A 22353-nucleotide genomic window follows, 5' to 3' on the forward strand; every position below is an offset into this window, starting at 1 on the left:
TATTAGACTGTGTAGGACCCCCCCGACCACAGAGTCACCTTGTCAATGGTTGGACGGCTTTTATGCTATATTTGATCAAATACAGTATTGCTAAGAACTCTCTATTACTTAAATGCACTTTTGGTTTTTTGTTTATTTAAATACAACAGGGTTTTTCTCATTTTGTCTTTTGTAGGTTTTGCATGCTTTATGGCCAATGTGAACATGCGTTTATATGCTGCATGTATACCAACTCAAACCAAGATCAATTTGTGTGTTTTTTTTCCAGGAAAATCAGCATTATAATTCTTATGCAAATGAAATGTTAAGTGCTGTGGGCGTCACTTCCTGAACCTCTGGCTCCAAGGTTGTTTTCCTGCCCTTAATGTGCATATGAGCTAAAATGTTGATGGATTTAGCTTTCAAAGACCTGCATGTCCACAAATGTGGTTTTGGCAGTGGGGAATTATCTTACTAACAAGATTCCCTTTTATGTCCGTAAAGATGATGAATACACCCACTTACAGCACAAAAAATTTAATTTGTGGGAAACCCCTTTAAATCATTTGATGTCAAATGTAAATACATGTCTCTATTTAACCTTTAGCCATTTTACAGGGTTATCTCCAATACTCTGTGCTATTTTATGGCTACTATGGACGTGAAAGAAAAATAGGACGAGCTGGGTATCGTCTGCCATTGGCATATTTCCTTGTTGGACTGGCAGTCTTTGCATACAGTTTCATCACACTATTAAGAAAGTAATTTGCTATTATACAGTATTTTATGCCAGTATGATATTTTGTATGTCATGATTCTCAGGTACCTAGAAAAGGATTTACTAGAGCAGGAGAACAGCAGAACTGAGGAGGAGGAACAATTGATGGTGTCATGTAATGCATGGGCTGGGTCAGCCAGAGGAAAATCTTTCTTTCTGAATAGATAGCGATTTGTTCTGGTTTAAATAGGGTGGGGCTGTAAGATAAAGAAATAGGTACTTTTATGTATCTTAAAACATAAGTTAAATAATGAAACCGCTAATAAAATCCATTCTGTAGTCATATGTAGTAAACTCTATAAATATTCCAGTAGGTTATAGTCTCTTTGGCCATAGTCTTCAATGGAAGTCTTCAAACAGAGGCTGGACAGACATCTGTCTGGGATGATTTAGTGAATCGTGCTTTGAGCAGGGGGTTGGACCAGATGGCCCAGGAGGTCCCTTCCAACTCTACTATTCTATGATTAACATAGTAACATAGTAACATAGTTAGTAAGGCCGAAAAAAAGACATTTGCCATCCAGTTCGGCCTATATTCCATCAGTATAAATCCCCAGATCTACTTCCTTCTAAAAAATCTAAAAACTGTAAGGCTACTTTCACACATCAGGTTTTCGGCGTCAGGCGCGATCCGGCGTCGTGCCGGAACGCCGGATCCGGCAAATGTTTAGTAAAACCGGATGTGACGGATCCGGTTTTCTGCCGGATCCGTCTTTTTCTTGACAGACAAAACCGGATCCGTCTCATCCGGTTCATCCGTTTTTCTATCCGTTTTTCGACGGATTACGCCGGATCCGGTTTTTAAAATTGACCCTTGTGGCCTTCCGAACGGGATTGGCTACTGGAAAACTATATATAGCATGTTCCTACAGCCCTTCTTTGACAGGTTGTAGAGGAGAAAGTGCAGGTTGGAGAGAAGAGCAAGTTTACTGGCGAAGATGGATGTTGTCATTGGAAATATTTTGAAGAATTTGGCGGATTTTACAGCGGAGGCAAATCGTTTGAGGGTGATTGTTCTGGAGAAGGAGAGAGCGAGACAGCAGCGCATCAGGCATCGTAGACGACGTTTGTGGATCCACCCCATCACAGCCAAGAGAATGACGCGTGGGGTCTATTCTACACTATGCATGGACCTTCGACGAAACCCGGATAAATTTTTTGGATATGTTAGGATGAAAATGGAGAATTTTGATTACTTGGTGGAGCGCATTGCACACCTCATAAGAAAAGCGGACACCTATTGCCGCTTCTCCGTTTCACCCGCAGAGCGTCTGATGGTGACTTTAAGGTAAGCCACATTTATTGGATATGATCGCATCAGAGCACACTTTCACTGCAATCTTGTTGGTGGTAATTTGTATCTCCAAGTGTTAGGTCAGTTTTGGTATAATGCTGTGATTTAAAACTAATTTATTGTTTGTTAATTCCCCACAGATTTCTTGCAACTGGAGAATCACTTTCGTCACTGCATTTCCAGTACAGACTCGGGATTTCCACCATATCTGGAATTGTGAAGTACACATGCCGTGCACTGTGGGACTCCTTAGCTGAAGAGTTTTTACCAGAGCCCACAACAGAGAGGTGGATTGAAATTGCTGACAAGTTTCAACAGATATGTCAGTTTCCAAACTGCTTGGGCGCTGTGGACGGGAAACATATCCGCATTGTAAAGCCAGCTGGATCTGGATCGGAATATTTCAATTACAAGAAATATTTTTCAATTGTCCTCATGGCCATCGCTGACGCGGAATACAAATTTATTGCGGTTGATATTGGGGCCTATGGCCGCTCCAATGACTCTCAAGTTTTCAAACTGTCTGCCATGGGGCGTAAACTGTATGGAAACACCTTCCAGTTCCCACCACCTAGACCGCTGCCGCAAACATCTGGTCCACCTATGCCATTTGTCTGTGTAGGGGATGAAGCCTTCCAGCTGTCAGAACACCATTTGAAACCGTACTCTAGCAGAGGATTGACAAGACCAAAACGCATTTTTAATTACCGCCTCACAAGAGCAAGAAGAATGGTTGAATGTACCTTTGGTATTCTGACAGCCAAATGGCGGGTCCTATTGACTGCGATCAACCTCAAGACAGAAACTGTGGACGAGGTGATCAAAGCGTGCGTGGTACTCCACAATTTTGTTATATGCAAGGAACCCATTTCCATTGAGGACACCTCTGAAGAAACCACCTTGCAAGATTACCATGACATTACCACTAGAAGTTCTGTGACGGTTTCAGTAATGAGGGACAATTTTGCACTATACTTTATGTCACCTCAAGGCAGAGTACACTGGTAGGATGACAGAGTGTGAAAGATTTGTGCCCCAAACTTGTGTACCTTCTGTACCAACAGTATATACCTTTGCCAACCAAAGTTGGCTATCTTGTCATGGTCTCTATTTTTAGCTTTAGGCCACAGGTGTGTACCTGGTTGTGTTTTATGCAAAGTATTTCACCTTTAAACAAAAGTTGTGTACATTGTTAGGAAATCACCAACAATAAACACAACTTTTTAGGTGAAATACTTTGCTTCAAACACAACCAGGAACACAACTGTGGCAAAAAGCTAAAATTTACCCACAGTTATATACCTAGTTTTGAATACCATTTCACCTTTTAAATACCCTGTATTTAACCTTTTTCGCCGCAGAAAGAAATGACAGACAACCAGTGTAAAATAATTTAACTTTTATTGAAAAATGTTTTTTTTAGTAAACTTTTTTAAAATTTTAATAAACATGTTTAATAAAAATTTGAAACTATAAAACTGAAACCATAAAACTGGTCATTTTTATTTAAAAACACACATTATAATTCTGTGTAGTGTGTGGTGGAAATACTGCTGTAGGGGCTGCGGGACACTTCGACACTGGGAGTGTGGAGAGAGGACTGGGATCGTTGTGGGGAAGGAACAGTTAGAGGTGAAGGTATGGAAAAAACTACAGAATGGGTGGACATGTGGGAAGCAGAAGAGGTGGTGGGTGGTGGAGTGGAGGGTTGGGCAGGGACTGTAGGAGCAGATGATGTTGATGGCAAGTTGTATGGGGATGGAGTTTGGTACGGGGCAGGTTGCTGGAAGTGGGGAGATGTCTGGTACGGGGCAGGTTGCTGGAAGTGGGGAGATGTCTGGTACGAGGCAGGTTGCTGGAAGTGGGGAGATGTCTGGTACGGGGCAGGTTGCTGGAAGTGGGGAGATGTCTGGTACGGGGCAGGTTGCTGGAAGTGGGGAGATGTCTGGTACTGGGGAGGTTGCTGGTACTGGGGAGTTTGCAGGTACTGTGGAGGTTGCTGGTACTGGTGAGGTTGCTGGTGCTGGGGAGGTGGCTGGTGCTGGGGAGGTGGCTGGTGCTGGGGAGGTGGCTGGTGCTGGGGAGGTGGCTGGTGCTGGGGAGGTGGATGGTGCTGGGGAGGTGGATGGTGCTGGGGAGGTGGATGGTATGTAATAGGAGGGGGAGGATGGAAAGTGGCTGGAGGTGGATGGTATGTAATAGGAGGGGGAGGATGGAAAGTGGCTGGAGGGGGTGTAGATGTAATAGGAGGGGGAGGATGGAAAGTGGCTGGAGGGGGTGTAGATGTAATAGGAGGGGGAGGATGGAAAGTGGCTGGAGGGGGTGCAGGTGGAGGAACTACTGTGGTGGGAGGAGGAGGAGGAGGTTGGGAGGTAACTTGCTGGAGAGCAGCGTGGCATGAATGCATTACATGCATCTGCTGGGCAGGAGAGAGCGTTTCCATGCGCTCCACAACAGACCTGAAAAAGGTGTGGTTTGGCGAAGATCTTGCTTCTGAATGCATGGTTTGCAGAAGTGTCTTCACCTCCAGAATGCTGGAGTTGATCTGCTGATAGCCTGCGGAGATTTGCTCTGACAAGACTTTTAGACAGTTCTGGAAAGATGCATTCAGATGCAAGAACTCTGGCGCATAAGTCTTTTCCTGACCCCTCTGCCGCTGCCGCCCAGTACCCGCAGGTGTACTAGAGGTGGCAGGGGCAGAAGGGTGGGGTAAAGGGAAAGCGATCTCCTCACCAGCAGCTTCATGTAATGTGGGCGGCCACGATGCTCCTGTGCTGGTGGATGGGACAGATGGGTTGAATGTGTGGGAAGGCTGGGAAGGTGCAGATGTACCGGGGCGGTCGAAGTGTCCCTCGGTGCCGGTCTCCTCAGGGATCGCCTCAGAAGGGTCCAATCGTGCAGGCTCCCGAGTGCTGCTCACCGTGCTGTGGAATAAAGAGAAAAAAAAACAATTAAAATACTGACATGGTATGTCCCTGGCTGAAAAAAAAATTTACATCTAACATTTTTTTTCACATGTGGTGTGTAATATTTACCTTCTGGTGACCATTGTTTCACGGAGGAACGACAGGGCTTCTGCGTACTTGTACTTGCTCCTGCGTCCTCCAGATCCACTCGGGGCCCGCATCTCTTTATTGAACTCCTTCTTGAAACGATCCCTCACAGACCGCCACCGATTCACAATTCTGTTCCCTGAAACGAGAAAGGAGTGGTTAGTATACAACATCAGTGTTTCCCAAACTCCAGTCCTCATGGTCCCCAGGGGTCATGTTTTCAGGATTTCCATAGTAAATAGAAATCCTGAACACATGATCCGTGGGGACCACGAGGACTGGAGTTCGGGAAACACTGGTTTACATCAAGCAACCGGTACTGTATATACTTACGCTCTGTAATCTGGGCCCGAACATCGAGGTCCTCCCAGCGGCCCACAAGGAGCGAACAGATTTCCTCCCAGAGTCGTCGGGTAACGATCAGGTCAGCGTGGCGGCGGTCAGCCATATTCCAGAGCGGCTCCCTTTCTCTGACAAGATCGATGAGGCGGTCCATATCAATCCCTCCATCCTCAACGTCAGAGTCAGGAGCACGCTGTGAAGGCTGTTAAAGAAAAAGACAAAAATAACATAATTAGCCTCCACAAAAGAAATTAAATAAAAAGTGCAAAAAAACAAAGCAAAAATATTTATACTTACACGCTGGTGACCGCCGCGTTGCTGTCGCCGACGACCCTGGGAGGCACTGCGAGCACCTCTTGGCCAAGCACCAGATTGGGAAGACTAGAGAAGAAAACAAAAAAAGTTATGTCTTTGGATGTAGGCATTTGTTTGCTGTGTGTGGTCTGCAGAACATTGTTTTCTATGTGTTGTGTGTAGTGTGATGTTGTGTTTCTGCGTTTGATGCAAAAAACTTACCAATTGTGAGCCCACTCCAGGTGTCTGTCCACCCCTTCCTTCTTCTTCTGGGAGCTCCTCTTCATCTTGTGATTCCTGTTTTGAAATAAAAGGCCATGAATAGATATATATTACAGAGAAGATGGATTTTGGAAATAAAAACTTACCGTCAAACGCTGACGATGCGAGGGAGGGCTCCCAGAAGATGATGTGCTGTCTTCCTGGTGGCCATACTCCATGCCTGTGGGTGGTGTTGAAGCTGCTGCCATTGCTGCTGCTGCTGCTGCATCTATTGGGCGGCTGTTGAATAAAGAGAAACAAAGGGCCAATGAATATCTTGATATTCAATAGCCCTAGTTTGGAGGAATGGGTTATTTGATAATTACCGTCTCTCCTCTGCTGCTGGCCTCCCCTCCTCAGCATGTTCTATTTGCTGCTCCATTTGGGGTGGTGGTGGTGCGGATGGTGCTGCAGTGGTCTCCTGCCTTCTCCTGCGCCTGGTTGCTGTCTTGGGTGGCATGTTGGGTGTGGCTGTGGGTCCCACTGTCTTGCTTTTATATATGTCTTGTGGGCAGAGCTACTGAGCATGCTCAGACCAAAAAACCGGATCCGGCCGCCGGATCAGGCTTTCGCCGGATCCGGCGCATTGCGGCGCTCATAGGCTTTCGTTGTGTGAAAAAGCCGGACGCGCCGGATCCGGCGTGTCCGGCTTTTTCGCCGGAGACAAAAAACGTTACAGTAGACGTTTTTTCCAGACGCCGGATCGCGACACATTGCGACACATTGCCGGATCCGGCGATAACCGGATGAAACGCATGGCCATCCGGCGCGATCCGGCGCAAATGCAAGTCAATGGGGGGGAAACCGGATCCGGCATTGCATTTCGCCGGATCCGGTTTCTGTCAAAAGCGCCGGATCGCGCCTGACGGCGAAAACCTGATGTGTGAAAGAGGCCTAAGATACAATATTGTTAAGCTCCAGGAAGATATCCAGGGCTCTCTCTAACCCCTCGACTGAGTTCGCCATCACCACATCCTCAGGCAAGGAATTCCAGATTCTCATTGCCCTAACAGTAAAATATCATCTTCTATGTTGGTGGAAAAATCTTCTCTCCTCCAGACGCAGAGAATGCTCCCTTGTGACCATCCTTCCTTGGTATAAACAGATCCTCGGAGAGATATTTGTGTTGTCCCCTTATATACTTATACATGGTTATTAGATTGCCCATCAGTCATCTTTTTTCTAGACTAAATAATCCTAATTTTGCTAATCTCTCTGGGAAATGTAGTTCCCCCATCCCCTTCATTAATTTTGTTGCCCTCCTTTGTACTGGCTCTAGTTCCATTATATCCTTCCTGAGCACTGGTGCCCAAAACTGTACACAGTGCTCCATGTGCGGTCTAACCAGAGATTTGTACAGAGGCAGTATAATGCTCTCATCATGTGTATCCAGACCTCTTTAAATGCACCCCATGATCCTGTTTGCCTTGGCAGCTGCTGCCTGGCACTGGCTGCTCCAGGTAAGTTATCATTAACTAGGATCCCCAAGTCCTTTTCCATGTCAGATTTACCCAGTGGTTTCCCATTCAGTGTGTAATGGTGATATTAATTCCTTCTTCCGATGTGTATAACCTTACGCTCATCATTATGAAACCGCATCTGCCACCTTTTTGGCCAAGTTCCCAACTTATCCAGATCCATCTGTAGCAGAATACTATCTTATCTTGTATTGACTGCTTTACATAGTTTTGTATCATCTGCAAATATCGATATTTTACTGTGTAAACCTTCTACCAGATTGTTAATAAATATGTTGAAGAGAATAGGTCCCAACACCGACCCCTGCGGTACCTCACTGGTCCCAGCAACCCAGTTAGAGAATATACCATTTATAACCACCCTCTGCTTTCTATCACTAAGCCAGTTACTTACCCATTTACACACATTTTCCCCCAGACCCAGCATTCTCATTTTGTGTAACAACCTCTTGTGTGGCACGGTATAAAAACGCTTTGGAAAAATCAAGATATACTACATCCAATGACTCACCTTGGTCCCGTCTATAGCTTACCTCTTCATAAAAACTGATTAGATTGGTTTGACAGGAGCGATTCTTCATAACCCCATGCTGATATGGAGATAAACAGTTATTCTCATTGAGATAATCCAGAATAGCATCCCTCAGAAACCCTTCAAATATTTTACCAACAATAGAGGTTAGACTTACTGGCCTATAATTTCCAGGTTCACATTTAGAGCCCTTTTTGAATATTGGTATCACATTTGCTATGCGCCAGTCCTGTGGAACAGACCCCATTGCTATAGAATCCCTAAATATAAGAAATAATGGCTTGTTTATTACATTACTTAGTTCTCTTTGTACTCATGGGTGTATGCCATCTGGACCCGGAGATTTATCTATTTTATTCTTATTTTGCCGGTTTTGCACCTCTTCTTGGGTTAGATTCGTGACCCTTAATATAGGGTTTTCTTTGTCTCTCGGCATTTCATTTTCCACTGTGAATACCGTGGAGAAGAAGGCGTTTAATATATTAGCTTTTTCCTCGTCATCTACAACCATTCTTTCCTCACAATTTTTTACGGGGCCTACACTTTCACTTTTGATTCTTTTACTATTGATATAGTTGAAGAACAGTTTGGGATTAGTTTTACTCTCCTTAGCCATGTGCTTCTCTGTTTCCTTTTTGGCAGCTTTAGGTTACTTTCAGACTTGCGTTACCAGGCGCAGCGCTCGGCCGCTGCTAAGCTCCGCCCCGGTCATGCCCCCTCTGGTCAGCTCCTCCTATGCTCGCATGACGCTGCATGCGATCAGAGTACCCTATATTTAGCATTGGGTACGCTGGTTGTGCGCTGGTATGTTTTCGCCGGCGCATGCGCCCTTTTTGCGCTGTGCCGACGTGCGACAAACGCACCTTGTTTCATTTTTGTGCGCTTGGCGCAGCGCAAAAAGGGCGCATGTGCCGGCAAAAACACACCAGCGCACGGCCACCGTACCCAACACTAGATATAGGGTACGCTGACCGCATGCAGCGTCATGCGACCATAGGAGGAGCTGACCGGGGGGCGCGGCCGGGGGGTGGAGCTTAGCGGCGGCCGAGCGCTGCGCCTGGTAACGCAAGTCTGAAAGTAGCCTTAGTTAGTTTTTTTAGATAATGTATTTTTCTCCCTATAGTTTTTTTTAGAGCTTCAACAGTGCCATCCTGCTTTAGTAGTTTAAATGCTTTCCTTTTACTGTTAATTGCCCCTCTTACTTCTTTGTTTAGCCACATTGGGTCTTTCCTATTTCTTGTCCTTTTATTCCCACAAGGTATAAACCACTTACAGTGCCTATTTAGGATGTTCTTAAGCATTTCCCATGTGATTCTTTCTAACTATATGCAGGAAGATAATCTTTTATTAATTTCTCAGAATGGCAAAGAATTCACGGATGAGTTTGGCAAGTGCGTCCGATGAAAACTACACCTTCTGCTGGAGAATCTTCTGTGCATGGGATTATCTCATTGGGAATTCGGAAGCTTCTGAAAGCAAAACGGCTGCGATAGTCAATAGTATTAGAGTGAGTTCTTTATCACATACTTCAATCATTTCATGACTATGTGTCAAGGGCACTGGGGGGTAGTGGTGGCAAGGTGCTTTAAAGAGAGAGCACTTAGGCAGAATCCACTGAGCACACGATCAGCGAGCACCCCCGGTTCCTTGCACATAAACAGAAGGATCCAACACAGTTCTTTCCCACAGATTACCTTCTCTCCGAGTCACAGCAGTCCAGACAAATAAAGGGTCCAGAAGGTAGCTGCATTCCAACGGGGAAAATAACTTTTTATTGATTCAGTGATGAAGAATAAAGGCACGAGGACAGCACTGATTTTCCTACTCTCTCCCTGTCACACTTTCCAACCGCACCCACAGCATTTGCAGCAGCCAAAGAGTAGTGGACTTCCACATGCCAGGGGGTCATACGGAAGGAGGAGTAACAACTGAGGGAACCAGCCACCTCCTTGCAACTATTTGATCTAGAGCCTAGCATAAATCATACATAGAGTGCAGGAAGGCCATGGATATGTCATAGCTCTAATATGTTTTGTAGTTAAAGATGACCTGTTACCAGATAAAAAGTGGCCAGTTTTTGCTCTTATTTTATTCCTGCTGCCCTCCTAGTATTGTTTTTTTCTTTTTTTAAAACTCTCATATGGTTCAACAGTTTTTGGTCTTTTTATTCAGTGCACCCACTGTGCTATTTTTCATGGTCTTTATAAAGGGGGCACGGCTCACATGGTAATTATGCATAGCAGCCTAAAGACACGTCCTCAGAGAATCCTGTGAGTACCACCCTCTTAGTAAAGACCATAACATTTAGACTATTAGGTGGGAATAAAATAAGGGCAAAAAATGGCCACTTTTGACCTGATGACAGGTCCTTTATAAGAACGAAAGGGACAGAGATGCATATGCTTGACCTCTGCTGCATTCATAAAGATCTTCAGCGACGTGTTCTCAAAAACCCTGGTGGTCAAACTGTTGGGCCCCTAGTGATCAATATCTTATACTTTATCCTATCGATAGGGGAATACATTATTAACTTGGTGGAAACTTTTTCAATATTTTTATTTGCTTCCATAACCTGGCAATATCCTCTATATTGCCTTGTAAATGTATTGATAACAATCATCTTATCATTAAATCAATAAATTGAGGCATAAATATGATGTAATGCTGCCTAACAGTGCCCATGCCCGTTAGATAGTTGCCAGCTGAACTCAATAGCTAGCTCATTTCAAAGACACCTATCTCTGCCTCTCCTATACACATGAACACTTGTGTGTTCTCTATGGGGAGAGAAGAGTAAGGGGGTACAAAATGCTTTTAGCAATGTCATATGTCTTATCTCGCCATTACTAACGTAAATGCCCCATCCTTCTCTTCTCTGAAATTACCGTATATACTCGAGTATAAGCCGACTCGAGTATAAGCCAACCCCCCTAATTTTGCCACAAAAAACTGGGAAAGCTTATTGACTCAAGTTAAAGCCTAGGATGGGAAATGCAGCTGCTACTGGTAAATTTCAAAAATAAAAATAGATACCAATAAAAGTAAAATTAATTGAGACATCAGTAAGTTAAATGTTTTGAATATCCATATGGAATCAGGAGCCCCATATAATGCTCCATACAGTTCATGATTGGCCCCATAAGATGCTAGATACAAAATATGCCCCATATAATACTGAAAAAAAGGTTAATAATGGCCCCATAAGATGCTCCATTGAATATGCCTCATATGCTGCTCCGAAAAGTTTATGGCCCCATAAGATGCTCCATAGATTATGCCCCATATGCTGCTCCATAGATTATGCCCCCATATGCTGCTCCATAGATTATGCCCCACAGATTATGCCCCATATGCTTCCACATAAGATGCTCCATAGATTATGCCCCATATGCTGCTCCATAGATTATGCCCCATATGCTGCCACCTAATAAACTCCTTATATTATGCCCCATATGCTGCTCTGTTGTGAATTCACTTTCTGGCCTACCTCTGGTGGCTGGTGAAGCTAGTGGAGATGGTTGTATTGACAGAGGGGTCGCGAGTTCTCTTTCCGGGCTCCCTCTGATGGTTACAGGAGGTAATGGAGCTGATCTAATTAACAGAGGCCTGCCACCTGATAATGAGGAGGACGATAGGACATTGGGAGTTTTCTGACTGGACAGCCGACTCCCTCTATCCCTGCTGGTGATTTTTCCTGCCTCCTGAGGTCTTAGTTTAGAGGCTCAGTCCCTGAATGCTCAAGCTAAGTGTTCTTTTGCTATTGTTCACATTTGATTTGGTTCTGTCTATTTCAGTTTTGTGTGGTCAGCCAGCCCCGGCTGGGGCTGTGCTGAATTTTCATCCTTATGTTACTGTTTGTGCCAGTTTGTTTTTGTCCCTTATTAGATTGGCCTCTCTTTGCTCTGTTTTCAGAATATACCAGAGTGCTGATATAGTGGGCGAAGTCTAGTGACTTCAGTATTTTTTCTATCAGACGTGCTGGGCATTTTTTGCAGGGTTTTTTGCATGATTGCAGACAGTGTCTTTCCTTTCCTGTCCTGTCTAGTTAGTTTGGGCCCCATCGTTTGCTCAGCCTATTTTCCTACCTGCCTTTGTGTTTTCATCTTGTCTCACCGACAATATATGTTTGGGGGCTATCTATTCCTTTGGGGTCTGCTCTGGGGCAGTTTAGACTTCCCCTTTCATGCTTTAGGCTTATTTAGTTCTCTAGCTGTGTCGAGGCGTCTAGAATCATCATAGGTACGCTCCACGGCTACTGCTAGTTGTGTGGATAGGATCAGGGGTGTGCAATCCGCTTAGTTACCAACCTCTGGTTTTCTGTGGCTTAGCTTGGTCTTGCTTTCCTCCTCGGTGACCCAATCATAACAGAATCACCAGCCTAAACCGCAGATTCTAGGGTACTCAAAAGAAGGAGAGAATTGTAAAAAAAAGAGAAAAGTGTCAGAATTCTTTTTTTTGTATATATTTTTTCCTCTGTTTCTCTGGGGCCGTAAGAGGATTTTTTCTTTAATGGAGATTAAGCAATTGTCTGATCGTGTTGAGCAGCTCGCTGCTGAAGTGCGGGGGACTTTCCACCTATCTCGCTCAATCACCTGCTGTTGAACCAAAAATTCCTACTCCTGATGTGTTTTCTGGGGATCGGTCTAAATTTTTGAATTTTAAGAATAATTGTAAATTATTTCTTGCCTTGAAGCCTAACTCATCGGGGAGCTCTGTGCAGCAGGTTAAAATTGTCATCTCCTTGCTGCGCGGCGATCCCCAGGATTGGGCTTTTTTTCTGACACCTGGAAATCCTATTCAGACTAATGTGGATGCATTTTTTCAAGCCTTGGGGTTGCTGTATGATGAACCTAATGCTATTGATCAAGCTGAGAAAACCCTATTGGCATTAAACCAGGGTCAGGATTCTGCAGAGTTATACTGTCAAAAAATCCGAAAGTGGGCGGTCCTTACTACATGGAATGACGGTGCCTTAGCAGCTCTCTTTCGGAAGGGTTTATTAGAAACCGTAAAAGATGTTATGGTGGGATTTCCTGATCCCTCTGGTCTTGATGATTCTATGTCATTAGCCATTCAAGTTGATCGGCGTCTACGTGAACATAAAACTACACGAGAGGCGTTGCCGCCTTTTGAGCAAACGTCTAAACCCATGCAATGTGATAGGGTTTTGTCTAGGGCGCAACCTCAGGAGTTTAGAAGGCGTAATAAGCTGTGTTTTTTCTGTGGCGAAGCCTCTCATACCATTTCTGTCTGCCCTAAACGAGAGAAACATTTTGCTCACACATTTGCTGTGGGCAGTGTACAACCTAAGTTCCTTTTGGCAATTACTCTGATCTGCTCCTTATCTACATTTTCCGCTAAGGCTTTTGTAGATTCAGGAGCAGCTTTGAATCTGATGGATTTGGACTTTGCTAAATGTTGTGGTTTTCCCATGATACCCCTGCGGACTCCTATCCCTTTGAGGGGTATTGATGCTACTCCTTTGGCGGAGAATAAACCTCAGTTTTGGACCCAGGTGATAATGCGGATCGCCCCGGACCACCAAGAAAATTGTAAAATTTTTGGTGTTGCACAATTTGCATGATACTATTGTTCTGGGTTTTCCCTGGTTGCAAACTCATATTCCTGTTTTGAATTGGAAATCTGTGTCTGTGGTGACCCCGTCAGTGTGTTCTTAGTGACACTCAGGGCCGGACTGGGACTAAAATTCAGCCCTGGCATTTGAAGTTACATAGGCCCACTAGTCACATGGTGACTATATAATATCTTTGTACACTTGTAGGTTACAAGAAGTGAGAGGAGATTAACACGACTATATAACATGTAGTCAGAGCTGTGCCCAGTATTTCAGCTCAGTCCTATTTATTGCTTTTAGGTACAGTACTCCTCCCAAAGCTCTGTCCCCTTTTGTACACATGGTGACAGAATTCCTGGGAGAACTGCTATCCATTGGGCAACCAGACCCCCTGGTCATAGCTGCCCCTATCATACCTCCCAACTTTTGAAGAAGGGAAAGAGGGACAAAGACTGCGGACTGCCATGCCCGGCCACACCCATTTCGCAACTAGTCACACCCATGTCCACGCCTAATCGCACCCATTTAGCACTGCTGATCACACTGACTGGTACTGAGGGCACAGTGGCTGGCATTATGGGCACACTGACTGGCACTAAGGAAGAGAGAAAACAGAGAGAGAGAGAAAAAAGAAAAAAGAGAGAGAAAGAAAGGAGAGTGAGAGAGAAATAAAGAACAGAGAGAGAAAGAAGAAAGAACAGAGAGAGAAAGAAAGAGGAGAAAGAAAGAAAGAAAGAAAGAAAGAAAGAAAGAACAGAGAGAAAGAAAGAGGAAAGAAGGGGGAAGAAAGAACAGAGAGAGAGAAAGAAAAAAGAAAGATTAGAGAGAGAAAGAAAGAACAGAGCGAGAGAAAGAAAATGAGGGAAAGAAAGAACAGAGAAAGAAATAAATAAAGAAAGATTCTATAAAGATACTATAGCAGCCTGGCTCCCATTGTAGTGCCCACCTGAGCCTCCCGATGCAGGACATATCATGATCCGCTCACAAGGCCGGCATCCCCGATTCCAAGGCAATCCTGCTGTCTGCGCTGTCGGAGGAGGACACGGTGATGGATCTGAAGCATTCCTGATTCCGTCACAATCTCCTCAAGAAATTATCTCATTTCCAGTCAGCTTCCAGCACATCACTTCAGGTGGAAAGTCATGTGTGTGTTTTAAAATGCTCCTCGGGGCTCCGTCATGTACTCCTGTGTCTGTTGGAAAAGCCCATTTTGTATGCTTCGTACACACTTGGCTCCGCTCCGTACATCCCGTACACATATGGTTCCGCTCCGTACATTCCGTACACACACGGCTCCACTCCGTATACCCCATACACACTTGGCTCCGCTCCGTACATCCCGTAAACATATGGCTCCACCTCGTACACACAAGGCTCCGCTCCGTACACCAAGTACACACATAGCTCCGCTCCGTACACCTCATACACACGCGGCTCCGCTCTGTACACCTCGTACACACACGGCTCCGCTCCGTACACCTCGTACACACACGGCTCCGCTCCGTACACCTCGTACACACACGGCTCCGCTCCGTACACCTCGTACACACATGGCTCCGCTCTTTACACCTCGTACACACACGTGTTATGAATGAGTCACCGTAGGAGGCAAAAACAGAAATACAAGCTAAGTCCAGAAAACCAGAGAAGTTGGCAGCTATCGGATTGCAGACCCCTGAACCTAACAGCAACAACTAGCAGTAGCCGTGGGGGGTTCCTACGGTGCCCTAGACCCCTCGATCACAGCCGGAGAACTACATAGCCTAAAGACAGAAATGGAAATCTAAACTGCCCCAGAGCAGACCCCAAAGCAATAGGCAGCCCCCAACATATAATGACGGTGAAGCAAGATGAAAAAACACTCACACAGATAGAAAGATAGGCTGAGCAAAAGATGGGGCCCAAGCTAACTAAATAGGACAGAATAGAAAAGCTGCTGTCTGCAATCCGCCAAAACCCTCTCAAAAACAAGAGCCAACAGACTGATAGGGAAAAAAGCCCTGAAGACGCTAGGCTTCAAAAAGACTATATCAGTACGCAGGTATTATCTGAAGACAGAGCAAAAAGGAATTCAGCTCACCCAGCAGGGAAAGGCAGAAATCCAGAAAAACAAGGCAAAACCAAAACACAAATGCAAAAAGTAGAGCAGAAAACTTAGCTTTTGAGGAGCAGGAATCAGACTGGTCTCCAAGAATCCCTCAGAGGAATCACCCGCAAGGCAGAAGGGCGTCGGCTGCCTTATATCCAGTCAGCAATCCCAGTCACCCAGTCATCATCATTCTGCTCAGGTGCTTTGTAATCAGCCTCACTACCTTCCTTCACCAGAAGAGGGAGTTCATCAGACCTCAATGGTGAAGGGGAAAATGAACTCACAACAGTACCTCCCCCTTGAGGAGGGGTCACCGAACCCTCATCCACGCCACCAGGGCGATCAGGGTAAGCCCGATGACAGGCACGCACCAATCTTTTGGCATGAATATCAGAGGCAGAGACCCAGGAATTATCCTCCTGACCATAACCCTTCCACTTAACCAAATACTGGAGTCTCCGTCTAGCCAGACGGGAATCCAGTATTTTCTCTACCTCATATTCCATGTTACCTTCAACTAATACAGGGTCCGGAGGTGCCACCCCAGGAACAACTGGTTCAACAAACCTCTTCAACAAGGACTTATGAAGCACATTATGAATTTTATATGTGACAGGAAGAGCCAAACGAAAAGAGACCGGATTAATAATCTCCAAAATCTTGTAAGGTCCAATAAATCTAGGCTTAAACTTAGGAGAAGCCACTTTCATAGCGATATTTTTTGATGATAACCAAACCATGTCACCAACCTTAAACTGGGGACCAATGGTCCTATGTCGGTTGGAAAACCGCTGGGCCTTTTCCTGGGAGAGAGATAACTTATCCACCACTTGGTCCCAGATCTGGTGCATTCTCTCCACCACAGTGTCAACACCTGGGCAGGCAGAAGGCTCCACCTGCCCTGAAGAAAATCGAGGATGAAACACAAAGTTACAAAAAAAAGGTGACATCAAAGTGGCAGAACTAGCTCTATTATTTAAAGCAAATTCGGCCAAGGGCAAAAATGAAACCCAATCATCCTGATCAGCGGAAATAAAACATCTCAAATACGACTCCAAGGTCTGGTTTGTTCTCTCCATCTGCCCATTGGTCTGAGGGTGAAAAGCAGAGGAGAAGGACAACTGAATTCCCAGCTTGGAACAGAAAGTCCTCCAAAATCTAGACACAAATTGAACTCCTCTGTCACATACAATGTTCTCAGGAATCCCGTGCAAGCGAACCACCTGTTGCAAAAACAGGGGCACCAACTCAGAGGAAGATGGCAACTTAGGGAGTGGTACAAGATGAACCATCTTAGAGAACCAAATCACCCAAATAACAGTCATTCTCTGAGAGACAGGCATATCAGAGATGAAATCCATTGAAATATGGGTCCATGGCCTCCTGGGGACTGGCAAAGGCATCAACAACCCACTATAGTGAGAACAAGGTTTAGGCCGGGAGCAAGTCCCACAGGACTGCACAAAATTCCTGACATCACGAGACAAGGCGGGCCACCAAAAAGACCGACTCACCAGATCTCTAGTACCAAAAATACCTGGATGACCAGCCAATGCAGAGCAATGAACTTCAGACATCACTCTCTTCTTCCACTGGTCAGGAACATACAACTTTCCACTGGGACAACGCTCAGGTTTGGCCTCCTGGAACTCTTCCAGAGCATGTCTCAAATCGGGCGAGATGGCAGAAAGAACTACGCCTTCACCTAAGATGGTAGCAGGCTTGGTCACCACAGGAGAATCAGCAAAGAAGCTCCTAGAGAGGGCGTCTGCCTTGACATTCTTAGTGCCAGGAAGAAAAGAGACCACAAAATCAAAACGTGTAAAAAACAAGGCCCACCTAGCCTGTCTAGGGTTCAAGCGTTTGGCCGACTCCAGGTAAATCAAATTCTTGTGGTCAGTGAGGACCACGACTTGGTGTTTAGCTCCCTCCAACCAATGTCTCCACTCCTCAAATGCCCATTTCATGGCTAACAGTTCCCGATTCCCCACATCATAGTTACGTTCAGATGGAGAGAACTTTCGGGAAAAGAAAGCACAGGGATTCATTTTAGATGTTACAGGATCCTTTTGGGACAAAGCAGCTCCTGCACCAATCTCAGAAGCGTCCACCTCTACCTGGAACTGGAGTGAGACATCAGGTTGTCGCAAAAGTGGGGCAGAAGTGAATCTTCGCTTCAGCTCCTGAAAGGAAGAAACAGCCTCCGGAGACCAATTCAACACATCAGCACTAGTGTTGAGCGATACCATCCGATACCCTAAAATATCGGATCGGATGGTATCGGCCTGATACGAAAAAAGTATCGGGTATCGCCGATTCCGATACCAGAAGTCCCATTCAGTCTGTACCGACTGTCCGGGGGTCTGTCGGTACAGACCACCGGCAGGCCGGCACAGCCCCCCGCCAGTCCGCTCAGACCCCCGGACAGTCGGTACAGACCACCGGCAGGCTGGCACAGCCCCCCGGCAGGCCGGTACAGACCCCCGCAGCCTGCACAGACCCCCGGACAGTCGGTACAGACCACCGGCAGGCCGGCACAGCCCCCCGGCAGTCCGCTCAGACCCCCGGACAGTCGGTACAGACCACCGGCAGGCCGGCACAGCCCCCCGGCAGGCCGGTACAGACCCCCGCAGCCTGCACAGACCCCCGGACAGTCGGTACAGACCACCGGCAGGCCGGCACAGCCCCCCGGACAGTCAGCACAGCCCCCCGGTATATGTGGTATATATGTAGTATGCATGTTGCATGCATGTAGTATATATGTGGTATATATGTAGTATGCATGTTGCATGCATGTGGTATATATGTTGCATGTATGTAGCATGTAATTAGTATGTATGTAGCATGTAGTATGTATGTAGTATGTATTTTTTTTTTCTTACATTCAACACATAGGCCGGATGATGGGACTACTACTGTCCCATCATTGGCTAATGTGTCAATCACCGTCATGGTAGCAGGCATCGCCCGATGGGACTTGTAGTCCCATCGGACGATGCCTGCACAGACCCCCGCAGCCTGCATAGACCCCCGGACAGTCGGCACAGCCCCCCGGCAGGCCAGCACAGCCCCCCGGCAGGCCGGTACAGACCCCCGGCAGTCCGCACAGACCCCCGGGCACTCGGCACAGACCCCCGGACAGTCGGCACAGCCCCCCGGCAGGCCGGTACAGACCCCCGGCAGTCCGCACAGACCCCCGGGCAGTCGGCACAGACCCCCGGACAGTCGGCACAGCCCCCCGGCAGGCCGGTACAGCCCACCGGCAGTCCGCTCAGACCCCCGGACAGTCGGTACAGACCACCGGCAGGCCGGCACAGCCCCCCGACAGGCCGGTACAGACCCCCGCAGCCTGCACAGACCCCCGGACAGTCGGTACAGACCACCGGCAGGCCGGTACAGACCCCCGGGCAGTCGGCACAGACCCCCAGGCAGTCGGCACAGCCCCCCCGGTATATGTGGTATATATGTAGTATGCATGTTGCATGCATGTAGTATATATGTGGTATATATGTAGTATGCATGTGGTATATATGCAGTATGTATGTTGCATGTATGTAGCATGTATGTAGTATGTATGTAGCATGTAGTATGTATGTAGTATGTATGTAGCATGTAGTATGTATGTAGTATTTTTTTTTTTTTTTACATTCAACACATAGGCCGGATGATGGGACTACTACTGTCCCATCATTGGCTAATGTGTCAATCACCGTCATGGTAGCAGGCATCTCCCGATGGGACTTGTAGTCCCATCGGATGATGCCTGCACAGACCCCCGCAACCTGCACAGACCCCCGGACAGTCGGCACAGCCCCCCTGCAGGCCGGTACAGACCCCCGGCAGGCCGCTCAGACCCCCGGACAGTCGGTACAGACCACTGGCAGGCCGGCACAGCCCCCCGGCAGGCCGGTACAGACCCCCGGGCAGTCGGCACAGACCCCCGGGCAGTCGGCACAGACCCCCGGGCAGTCGGCACAGACCACCGGCAGGCCGGCACAGACCCCCGGGCAGTCGGCACAGACCACCGGGAGGCCGGTACGGTCCCCCGGCAGTCCGCACAGACCCCCGGGCAGTCGGCACAGACCCCCGGCAGGCCGGTACAGAACCCCGGGCAGTCGGCATAGACCCCCCCCCCCGGAAGGCTCGAACTGACGGCGCATCATGATGCGCACAGACCGCGCATCATGCTGACGTCATTTCGGCAGCCAATCAGGGCCACAACAGTGGCTCTTTGCATTATGGGAACTTCTGATTCCGATATCCGATATTGAAAAAATATCGGTACTCGGTATCGGAATTCCGATGCAGCGAATATCGGCCGATACCCGATATTTGCAGTATCGGAATGCTCAACACTAATCAGCACCCTTTTTAGTCAGATCAGTCAATGGCATGGCAATACTAGAAAATTTTGCTATAAATTTCCGATAAAAATTAGCAAAACCCAAAAACTTCTGGAGGGCCTTCAAAGAAGTGGACTGAACCCAATCATAAATGGCCTGTACCTTGGCCGGGTCCATTTCAATAGTTGACAGAGACAAAATAAATCCCAAAATTGAAATCCTCTGTACCCCAAAAAGGCATTTCGATCCTTTGACATACAGGGAATTCTCCCTCAAGATCCGGAACACAGTCCGAACATGTTCCACATGAGAATCCCAATCCTTGGAGAAGATCAAAATATCATCCAGATAGATAATCAAAAATGTATCCACAAAGTCTCGGAAAATGTCGTTCATGAAGCACTGGAAGACAGAAGGGGCATTAGTGAGCCCAAAAGGCATCACCAGGTACTCAAAATGTCCCTCTGGAGTATTAAACGCCGTCTTCCATTCATCCCCATGCTTAATGCGGATAAGATTATACGCCCCCCTGAGGTCAAGCTTGGTAAATCAGCAAGCACCTTTAACTCTGGAGAATAGATCCGAAATCAGGGGTAACGGATACTGATATATAATAGTAATTTTGTTGAGGGCACGATAATCAATACAAGGCCTTAATGAACCATCCTTTTTGGCCACGAAAAAAAAACCGGCACCTAAGGGTGAAGAGGATGGTCTAATATGACCCTTCTCCAACGCCTCCTTAATATAGGATCGCATAGCCTCGTGCTCGGGTACAGATAAATTGAAGAGACGACCCTTAGAAAATTTACACCCCGGGCTCAGTTCAATTGCACAGTCATAACTCCTATGAGGAGGCAAAGACGCAGACTCATTCTCACTAAATACATCATAAAAGTCCGCCAAATAGTCAGGAACATCATGCGACTGAGGAGAGGTGGAAAAAACCGGAGCCTCACTAAGGGCACACCGACAACCCCAACTCACCACAGACACAGATTTCCAATCCAAAACTGGATTATGAATTTGCAACCAGGGAAACCCCAGAACAATGGTATCATGCAAATTATGCAACACCAAAAATCTGCAATTTTCTTGATGGTCTGGGGCGACCCGCATTACCACCTGGGTCCAAAACTGAGGTTTATTTTTCGCCAAAGGAGTAGCATCAATCCCCCTCAAAGGGATAGGCGTCCGCAGAGGTGTCATCGGAAATCCACAACGTTTAGCAAAATTCAAGTCCATTAGGTTCAGGGCTGCTCCCGAATCCACAAAAGCCTTGGTGGAAAATGTGGACAGGGAGCAGATCAGAGTAATTGCCAGAAGAAACTTAGGTTGAACACCACCCACAGAAAACGTGTGTGCAAAACGTTTCTCTCGTTTAGGACAGACAGAAATAATATGCGAGGCATCTCCACAAAAAAAACACAGCTTATTACGCCTTCTGAACTCCTGACATTGCTCCCTGGACAAAACTCTATCACATTGCATAGGTTCATACACTTGTTCAACAGGTGGCAACACATCTCGTGCAGTCCTGCGTTCACATAAACGTCGATCAACCTGAATGGCTAATGACATAGAATCGTCAAGACCAGAGGGAACAGGAAATCCCACCATAGTATCTTTTACGGCTTCTGACAAACCCTTCCAAAAGAGAGCTGCCAAGGCATTATCATTCCAGGTAGTAAGGACCGCCCACTTTCGGAATTTTTGACAGTACAATTCTGCAGAATCTCGACTCTGGCTCAATGCCAACAGGGTCTTTTCAGCCTGATCAATAGCATTAGGTTCGTCATACAACAACCCCAAGGCTTAAAAAAATGCGTCCACATTAGTCAGAATAGGATCATCTGGTTTCAAAGAAAACGCCCAATCCTGGGGATCGCCACGCAGCAAAGAGATGACAATTTTAACCTGCTGCGCGGAGCTCCTTGACGAGTTAGGCTTCAAGGCAAAAAATAATTTACAATTATTTTTGAAATTCAAAAATTTAGACAGATCCCCAAAAAACACATCAGGAGTAGGGATCTTTGGTTCAGCAGCACGTGAATGAGCAAGGTAGGTGGAAATTCCCCGCACTTCCGCAGCGAGCTGCTCCACACGATCAGACAATTGCTTTATCTCCATTGAGAGAAAAAAAAATTCCCCCTACGGCCTCAGAGATATAGAGGAAAAAATATACAAACTTTTTTTTTTTTTTTTACAATTCTTTCCTGCTATTGAGTACCCTAGGATCTGCGGTATGGCGGGTGATTCTGTTATGAATGAGTCACCGTAGGAGGCAAAAACAGAAATACAAGCTAAGTCCAGAAAACCAGAGAAGTTGGCAGCT

The 22353-nt window shown here is 46.5% G+C and overlaps 1 protein-coding gene across 1 annotated transcript in view; it reads left to right on the plus strand.

The window, feature by feature from the left end:
• Window positions 1-22353, plus strand: part of TMC3 (transmembrane channel like 3) — a 152626-nt gene that overhangs the window by 74609 nt on the left and 55664 nt on the right. The window contains exons 7-8 of the mRNA XM_073568572.1: window positions 598-740; window positions 9371-9518. Coding sequence (XP_073424673.1) covers window positions 598-740; window positions 9371-9518 — 291 coding nt within the window. The remainder of the gene's footprint in view (window positions 1-597; window positions 741-9370; window positions 9519-22353) is intronic.

This window comes from Dendrobates tinctorius, unplaced genomic scaffold (assembly GCF_039654945.1).
Source record: "Dendrobates tinctorius isolate UK_male_01 unplaced genomic scaffold, ASM3965494v1 ptg000022l, whole genome shotgun sequence".
Lineage (NCBI taxonomy): Eukaryota > Metazoa > Chordata > Amphibia > Anura > Dendrobatidae > Dendrobates > Dendrobates tinctorius.